This window comes from Homarus americanus, unplaced genomic scaffold, assembly GCF_018991925.1.
Source record: "Homarus americanus isolate GMGI-L3 unplaced genomic scaffold, GMGI_Hamer_2.0 scaffold19824, whole genome shotgun sequence".
Classification (NCBI taxonomy): Eukaryota; Metazoa; Arthropoda; class Malacostraca; order Decapoda; family Nephropidae; genus Homarus; species Homarus americanus.
This window is the reverse complement of record NW_024746380.1, coordinates 940,001-949,998: the sequence shown is the minus strand read 5'-3', so window position 1 is coordinate 949,998 and position 9,998 is coordinate 940,001. Positions and strand designations below refer to the sequence as shown.

At 37.6% G+C, this 9,998-nt stretch overlaps 1 protein-coding gene across 1 annotated transcript in view; it reads right to left on the bottom strand.

Moving 5' to 3' along the window:
• Positions 1-1,256: 1,256 nt before the first annotated feature.
• LOC121879222 overlaps positions 1,257-9,998 on the bottom strand; it is a 15,006-nt gene continuing 6,264 nt past the window's right edge. The window contains exons 5-9 of the mRNA XM_042385819.1: positions 9,499-9,777; positions 5,816-6,094; positions 4,058-4,375; positions 3,525-3,670; positions 1,257-3,321 (exon numbers count right to left, since the gene is read on the bottom strand). Coding sequence (XP_042241753.1) covers positions 3,226-3,321; positions 3,525-3,670; positions 4,058-4,375; positions 5,816-6,094; positions 9,499-9,777 — 1,118 coding nt within the window. The 3' untranslated portion in view covers positions 1,257-3,225. The remainder of the gene's footprint in view (positions 3,322-3,524; positions 3,671-4,057; positions 4,376-5,815; positions 6,095-9,498; positions 9,778-9,998) is intronic.

Sequence of the window (9,998 nt, the reverse complement as noted above, 5' to 3'; positions counted from 1 at the left end):
CACGAGGTCAGTTGGCTGGGTCAGGTCAGGTCAGGTTCAGCCTCTATGTAAGGTCAAAAGGTCAGGTATACAAGATCACGGGCTAAGTTGACTGACGGTGGGTTTATCTGGTCAGTGAATCAAGGCCTGTGTGTCCTCAAGGTCAAAAGGTCAATTGATCAAGGTCACGGACTCTCTTAGGTGTGCCCTCAAGGTTAAAAGGTCAATTGGTCAAGGTCACGGCCTCTCTTGGGTGTATCCTCAAGGTCAACAGATTAATTATTCAAGGTCACGGCCTCTCTTGGATGTGTCCTCAAGGTCAAAAGGTCAATTGATCATGGTCAGGCCTCTCTTGGGTGTGTCCTCAAGGTCAAAAGGTCAATTAATCAAGGTCACGGCCTCTCTTGGGTGTGTCCTCAAGGTCAAAAGGTCAGTTGATCAAGGTCACGGCCTGCCTGTCCTCAAGGTCAAAAGGTCAGTTGATTAAGGTCACGGCCTGCCTGTCCTCTAGGTCAAAAGGTCAGTTGATCAAGGTCACGGCCTGCCTGTCCTCAAGGTCAAAAGGTCAGTTGATCAAGGTCAGGTCTGGAGAGGTATAACAGGGGTAATGGTCTTGGTCTGATGCAGTGAAATTATATATACTTTTATACATCATGAAGTGTACTGAAATGATGCCCTGTGTGTGTGTGTGTGTGTGTGTGTGTGTGTGTGTGTGTGTGTGTGTGTGTGTGTGTGTGTGTGTGCATTGTATCGTCTTCACCCGTTTTGTTGGTGAGGAGAGAGGGAGAGAGAGACTTCGTTTTTCTCTTTTCGACGTAGAGGAACTGATTCACACCTCTGCATCCACTGACCGACACACATAATATACTAGATAGTTTTATGAATCACGACTAAGAGTTCAATGGACACCGGACCCTTCTCATTTCAGACCCTAATAGGAATCGAACCTTAGTCACATTGGTGAGAGACACGCTCGCTACACCTGTTTACACGTACGTACAGGTAGACTGGTGGGAGTTAGTTTACAAAAATGAGACAGATGGGTAAACTAAATTCTGGTATACCTTGAGAGTACTAAATTTACTCAGACATGATCGATTGTTAAAACCATTAGAATATATATCTTTTTTTAAGTATTTTTTGATATGTTTTGTAATATGTTTTAGAATATGATCGAGGCCGAGATTCTTAAAGCTTCCCATAGTGGATATTCCTCGTTACTGATGATTTAAGAGTATACAGTTGCTGGTAATATTCAGTTTAGGAAGAGAAACATATTTATAATGGTAACTTGGTGTATCACATGAAGATTAGACACCCTTTGTTTATTATGAACTTGTGTTGGTATTAGAACAAAACCTTGAACATTATCAACTTATTATGGCTTATTTAACATCATGCAAAAGAATACAAATCATTCAATATTAAATATCAACTAAAAAATAATAGTCAATGTTTTAATAATAATAATAATAATAATAATAATAATAATAATAATAATAATAATAATAATAATAATAATAATAACCTATAAATGATACAGAGAAAATTATCTGTTTTACTGGAGTTTTTATATCGTGTAAAATATTGGATTGATGTTTAAATGTTACGTTTAGTTTGCTAGTTTGTTTACATCATTTGTTTAGTATGTGACGTAGTGTGTAGTGTTCCTTTTAAATATATAGTTGTTGAAGATTATTAATACGTTGTAACCTTAATACGTTATAACCATAATTAATACGATATAACCTCAATATATGGATTAATTAAATATATACCGTATAGCACAAAGTTATGTCAAAATATAGGAGATATTTTTAGGTTCGGGAATAATATAACCATTTTTATTCACTCTCTCTCTCTCTTCTACTACTACTACTTTAAACACTTTATTCATTTCAAATTTGAGTAATCTCTCCCCTTGATCACCCAAACGTCCCCCTAATAGCAGACATAAAATATTAGGTCTGAAACTAGAGACAGTATGTGTGTTAAGTTTCTCCTGAAGTATTTTCCGTAAATATTCATAAATCCTGAATTTCCATTATGATTTTCACATATTTCGGGGTATTGTGGTCATACTGTTAATGGTAAGGCCACAAGGTGTACACGAAGAGGTGAGGTGGCAGAGTGGATATAGTGCTTAACTCCTGTCCTAAGCATCACTGGTTCGCGTCTCAATCCACCTATAGGTTTTAAGTGGCTATCTAACTTTACAGTTGGGGAAGTGAAGGAGATCGAGTGCAGTGCAGGCCACGCTGTTCCCTTGTTTACTGAAGGTTTAGTCACGTATACACACTGATTATATTAGTTTTGTTTATAGATAAGTTAGGGATTATAGCCAGTTTTTGTTTGCTTAATTATATATTTTAGTTCCATTCATATAAATACACTCACAACTAAAGTATTTATGAACAATCCAAAAACAATGTCACATTACAGTAATATGTTGAATAGCTTAGAACCGACCGCCATACTTGTCCCGGTTAGGTAAACATCCTACAGCAAGATTGATTCACGTCCACCCGTACAATATATGGACGACTGACCCGCCAGTAGTGAAGACAACAGTATAGTACACTTTCACTATAGATTATTTCAACGTTATTTTTATCTTATTATTTTGTTAAGTCAATTTCCGCATTTAAAGACCTTATTTACTGAAGATTAATAAAACCTGAGTCTTTTAAGTGTTACTAGTTTTCTATTGAACTATAAGATTTGGTGGTAGTGTAGTGTAGCTAAAGCGTAAAGCTACACAGAAGCCTTAGTGTGAAGCGCTTATGAACCCTGGTAGTGAGGCCGCCAAGACACACATCAAGTATTTATATGTCATTACAGATCTGATTGTTGTGACCCCTAACAGTAGAAGGTCAACTACCCATATAGCTTATTGTAAAAAGTGTCTGAAGGTTATTCCTCTACACAGTATAAACTATTAAGTGTGGAAACTCATCTAACGGGACATATTTCTCTGGTCAACATCCGGATAATATTGTACTGTAATGTTAAATTTGGTAGAGAGAAAACATATGGTATATTTATCAATGTTCTGAGGAATTTATTTAGAGATATATCCGGATTTATTCGTTATATATGAATGATAATAAAACCCCCCCACTTAGACTACATAAATATCACTGAGAGTAGTTATCAGTTTCCTATTTCCCTACAAACAATAATAAAACATAATTATTTGAACTCAGGACAACAGGGCCCCAGTGTGAGGTGTGAAGGTAGGGTGGATCACATGCCTTTGTCTGTAGAAGGATTGAGGGGAACTTCAGCCGTGATCTTCACCTTAGAGTCCTCAGTGTCTACCACCAGTTTATCTTCTGATGTCTGAAGTAAAGAGAACTTATTAGTAAAGGATTCATGTTACTGGGGGAACAATATATTGAAGAGAATTAAGGAACAAGTGGTTTATTTCCGTACAAAGATATTAAATTGATCCCTATCATTATTTATCGGGACTGGTTGACGGAATGAGGTAATATGGTTGTTTATATAATAGAATTTTATAACTGCAGAGTTTGTTATATTACCCTAGAGAAGTAATGCACGAAGGTAGTCTGGTGTGAGGTGGTGATGGGTGCAGGGTCGTTTTTTCTTCTGACAGCTAGTGTGTGTCCGCCAGGGTTGTACCAGGAAACGCGGGCCGTGCGGGCATTGACTCCCTCCACTTTGGGGGCTTTATGGAATACATGACAAAAGTTAGGTGATATTTTTGTAGCACCTTATGATTAGACAATTTATTTCACCTGAAGATTAACCATCCTGATGCTACCTGTGCAGACGGTTTTGGTTATTATTATTACTAATTATTTATTATATACGGTTTGTGTTATTGTTATGACTTTTGTGTACCATTAAGTCTAAATCTAAACTGCCTCAGCTTATATCATGATCACCTGAGATAATATAATGACGCCAATTACTACCACTATTCCTTTCATTGTACAGTACCTTAAATAACTGCAAAATAACCTAAAATAGATCATCGTATTCCCTTATTTTTATACAAGATGTCAAAGCTCGAAGTTGTCATTCTCAACAGGCAGCTTCTTTAGTGACTTACAAATAAAGAACACGCCAGACTGTCCACTCGAAAGTACAGCTTGGCCACCAGAGTCCCTCTTTACAACAATCACCTCCACTTTGCCCGTCACGTCAAACACTCGGGTTTCTAGGGTCACCTCTTCAAAGCATAGAAGACTGTCTGCTTTCCGTGTCGCTCCTCGGCTTTTCAACACCTGTCCGAGGTTGCTGATCATTATAAGCTCGTAATTGCGTAAGTCTTCGGTACTGGAAGCGTTGTTGCGAGTGAAGCACACAGTTGTACCAGCCGTATTTGTATCGCTGTTCCATTTCAAGTAGAGTTGTTTTATAAAGAGACCTGCGTGATAGATAAAGACAACAGGTTACCAATTAATACTTTGGAATCGTTTTATTTTGTACAGGCGAATTAACACGCAGTATCGTTTCTGTTTAAAAGAGACAATGATCGCCAACACACAACACTTCTAAACTCACACTTTCCCACTTATATCACTCTTAAAACAACGCCTTCCACCTGACTACCTTTCAGAACTCTTATATTTCAGTTATCATTCCTCCTTCCTCACTAGTGTTACATATTTCAAGCACTAAACACTCCCTCCCAATTTGCTCACCACCCAGTCACACCTCACTCCCCGGCTCTTAAGTAGGTATAACACACCTCTACCTTATTGTTATCCACTGTTGCCCTCACCCTCATCGGATTCCTGGACCTAATCATACAGTTCTTGATTCCTTCCACTTGATAATATCTTCACTTTTTCTAATCTTAATAGTTTTTCCTTTCCTTCGTAACAGTTAACATTTCCACTACTTTTCAGACAACAAAAGACTCAACAGCACACTCGGTTCTAACCTAACCTAACCTAACCTAACCTAACCTAACCTAACACGTCTTAGGTAACGTTAGGTTGTTTAGTAATTAGTTAAAATAGGGTCTAATATCTACTAGTATACTGTCAGCTATAACAACCATTCGTACAACTCTATAACAGTACTGGATATGAGATGTATGACGTCATATATTGTATTATCACACACACACACACACACACACACACACACACACACACACACACATACATACACACACACACACACACACACACACACATACACACACACACACACACACACACACATACATACACACACAGACACACATACACACACACACACACACACACACACACACACATACATACACACACAGACACACATACACACACATACACACACACACATACACACACACACACACACACACACACACACACACACACACACACACACACACACACACACACACAATAAGAGCGAAAGAGTTTGATTGAACGTTTAGAAAGGGAGTTAATTAAGTAATCCAAAGCGTATGATAAATATTGCTGTGTTGGTCGAGTGTTTAGTACCTGTGAAGCTAATACTAACATTAAGTAGAATATTAATTATATATAACAAGAGTGAGTCAACTTATCGGATACTGGGGCCAACAAACTTACTCACTGGGGAATTTTGTATACATTAAAATTTAGTCTTTGTCATAGATAAAGTCATTACAAATAAGGATAATTGATAAGTTCAGTAATTTGTTTGAGGCATTTCTCTCTCTCTGTCTCTCTCTCTCTGTCTCTCTCTCTCTCTCTCTCTCTCTCTCTCTCTCTCTCTCTCTCTCTCTCTCTCTCTCTCTCTGGGATACAATGTATTAGTAAGTGGTTGTGATGCTTGTTTGGTTCATATATGTGACAGTATCATTTGTTCAAACTGTAAATTGCCTTACCTGATAGAGTAGTACTAGTAGAAGAACCAGGTGTTGTCACTTGATCGGTAATCTTATTAAGTGAACTATCGTTTGAAACAGAGCATGTGTATGATGTTGATTTTGTAAGATCCACAAAGTACCCGGTGCATGGTGTTTTCGTACAGCTAACGGTTGCATCAGTAAATGATGTATCACTTGCTGGAGAATCCCTGTGTATTTTGTATGACTCAGGAACCCCTTGCGTCCATCTCATTTCCACTGTATTGCTCGTCAAAGCAGACACAATTAACTGATAATCTGTTGGAGACAAAAAAAATAATAATTTACACAACAAAAGGTAATTATGAGGCGTTAGAAAGTTGCTGTTTGAAATTATTGTCATTACTTAAAACCACATCTAAAGGTGGCTCCCTCTCCCGGTAGAGACTATAAATAACACAGATTTATTAATAATGAACAACTCTTTATTCCTAATGCCGACTTATAGATATTATTAACCATATATTACAACTAGTATTATATCTTAAACATTTCCATAACTAAAAACAAATATTTAACTCCTAACCTTTCAGAAAAGAGATTTGGTTACATTTAGAGATGTAGAGACGTGGCGAAACAGCGGATTGATTTATGGAATTCAGTAATGAGCACAACATACCACTGAAGAATTACTAGCATTTATTAATATATCTTACTATTAGAGAATAACTTAACAAATTTACTAGACTTCGTGAGAGACGTAAGGTACTGATATGACCACCATCTTGCATTTTACTCGGCTTGCGATTCTTTTCTGTCTTCTCTCTTGTTCGTGTTTTTCTTTCCAGTAGTTACAGTCTCTGGCCTAAGTGTTCACGTAGATGTTTTTATTTTATTTATGTCTCCCCAGCGACGATTATTGTGAGGGGTGAGGTAACAATATGTTAAGCCTTTGTGGTTTAGTGAGTTTCTCTACGAACCGCAGACATGTGTGGCCACATTTGTATAGTTTTACGCCCCGTTCATTTACTACTGTTCAGAGATCATTTAGTGTAGTATTACGATCTAAACTTGAGTTATTCTCATTCTCACCGGGAAGTTATGTTTAGTCCCATGTTCTTACTATTAGCGAACATGTTGAGAGTTTAAGGTGGTAGTGATACCAGTCCTCTTAACTCGCTGAGCCCAATTCAATTGAATTCAGATTACTAGTGTTATTAAACATCTGAATTTAACCCTAACTCCACACACTCCACGTGTACATGGGGAGAGAAATACACCTGTTTCATTTCTAGAAAGAAAACTCAACACAGTTTAAGTTGATTTTAAATTTCTGCACTGCTGAATTGCCAGAGTTAATGACAAATATTGTTATTGTAAGAAATACTTCAGTTGTCAATGCAAGACATCAGAAGATATTATTATTTTCAACTGTTTTTGAATCAGTGGATGACGGACACGATTATGATGTGGTTTACCTCAACTTTAGCAAAGCCTTCGACAGAGTCCCCCACGAAAGACTAATATGCAAAGAGGAGGTTCATGGCATTAGAGATGTTCTAATCTGGATTGGGGCGTGGTTACAGGACAGGAAATAGAGTCAGCATTAACAGCACTAAATCTGGTTTGGGTAACGTCACTAGTAGAGCTCCCCAAGGCTCAGTACTTGGACCATTATTATTTATTATATACACAAACGACATAGATATGGGCATAGACAGCAACATAAGTAAATTTGCTGACGACACTAAAATAGGGCGTGTTATTAAATCTGACGAGGAGTCTGCAAAACTATAGGAAGATCTAAAAAAAATTTTCGAATGGTCTGAAAAATGGCAGATGAAATTTATTGTGGACAAATATAAAGCACTTAGTCTAGGTCGGAGATGTAAACAGAGAATTATCAGATATCAGATGAACAACGATGTTATAGAGAAATCCGACTGTGAGAAAGATTTAGGAATAATGATAAGTAGGAATCTTAAACCGAGTAAACAATGTGTATTTGCTCGAAACAAGGCTAACGAAGTACTTGGGTTCATACAAAGGAGTGTTAGCTAGATCTTGCGCTCGTGGGACCTCGCTTGGATTATGCAGTTCAGTTTTGGTCACCGTATTACAGAATGGATATAGAATTCCTAGAAAATATACAGAGGAGGATGACAAGACTAATCCCGGGCATTAGGAACCTTGAGTACGGAGACAGGTTACAGCATCTGAATTTGTACTCCCTCGAGAGATGTATAGTGAGGGGCGACATGATAGAGGTGTATACTGTAAATGGAAGTCAGGGCTAAACAAAGGGGACATAGCAAAGGTACTCAAACTATCCAACCAGGAGCGAACTCGTAGCAATGGTTTTGAATTAGACAAATTTAGAATTAGGAGCGAGATAGGTAAACGCTGGTTTGGAAATAGAGAAGTGGATGAGTGGAACAAGTTACCGGCTTGAGTATAGAGGCTCACTAATGATGATTATTGATATTGAAACAGTTTATTTAGCCAGAAAAATACAGATACAGAGTGGATAAATAATCACAATATTAGCATGGCTGAGCCAGTTAAGAGCCTGAGTTCTCTTAGCGAGTCTGTAAGTTACAAGGCATCTGCTCACTTCTCTATTATATAATTATATCTTAGGATCCAGTCTTCCGTTCCTCTCCCTTGAGTATTCTTGGTCACTTAATTAACTATGATACAGCCGGCCCATTCTCGGGGATAAGTGATGTAGGTCGAGGCTACAAGTAAAAAAAACAGCGCTGCAGTGCGACAACCTGACAGAACTGGACCCGAAATCCATAATTGTGGCTGGCAGACACCGTCCCAGCAAGACCCCCCACACACCGCACTCTGGCAGCACTACATACAGCAGTCAATATGGGTGGGTCGGCATGAATGTTATACTGATTATTAAGAAACATTGGAATCATATTATCTTTCTCGTTGGATTTCTATCAAAGACAAATTTTTATAAGTTTGTTTTAATAAATTATTCTTAACTGAAACTTCTGAAAACAAGTTAACGCAAGTTTCGCAGAGTCCGGTATCCTCCTGTACTAACCCTGGATAGACCAACTCACCCGAACTGCTAGTAAGCTGATTAATGGATAAAAAAAAAATCCGGATAACTGTACGAGGAAAAATAGGAAAACATAAGAGAAACAAACTGATGAGACAGAAGAAGAGATAAAACACATACAGTAGTTTCTTATTTAATGACCTTTGACCTTCGACCTTCAGTAGAGGGTCAGGGAAAAATATATCAAGACAGCGATATAGATTGTGATCTGTTGAACATGTCAGTGATAATATTTGCCAACATTTCTGGGTGATTACGAGATGTGGGTTTTTTAAAAAGTAGTTTACGAAAGATTGTACAATAGAAGGCAGCTTAATCTATGAGAATGACCGGTTGTTAAGAGTTATAAGTAACACTTAAGTTATAATACAAACGACCTTCTTTATATTTTAAGTTTCTGAACATTAAGTGACCCTCATTAATAACTCTCCTTAAAACTATCACATCAAAATAAACCTAAATTAATGAGATTTGACAGATTTGTTTACATGGAGAATATATTTCAACCAAAACTATCTAAATGTTGATTAACTTTGTGGTTGTCTACTTGTAAATATCACTACCACCATGATAAACTATACACATAAACTATGGGGTGTAATATACTGATAAAAACCATAAGTGTAGTAGTAAATAGCCTTACCTTTGAGAGATCCTGTGACGGAAGCCACTGCATCATCATCATCAGAGTAATCAACAACCAAATAATCATACTGGTATATTTTGTCGGTCGGCCTGCTCGTAATGTCTATACTCAGTTTGGCTTTATTTTCTACAGAAGGATTCAACACCTGTATTACACCATCTTTTATTAACACCAGGTCATCAGCCTTTTCTGAATCATTAATCGTGATGGATAGTGTCGCCTTATCAGTATCAGTACCAGTATCATACTCCAATTCCGATTCCTTTATGGTCAATTCTGTGGATATAAATAAACACATTAATAAGCCATTTTAATAGTACTACTTCTACTACTTCTACTACTACTACTGCCACTAAACTATGAACAATAAAGAGCCTATGAGTATGTCCCTTTAACTCCCTACACTCTCTCTCTCTCTCTCTCTCTCTCTCTCTCTCTCTCTCTCTCTCTCTCTCTCTCTCTCTCTCTCTCTCTCTCTCTCTCTCTCTCTCTTTTAC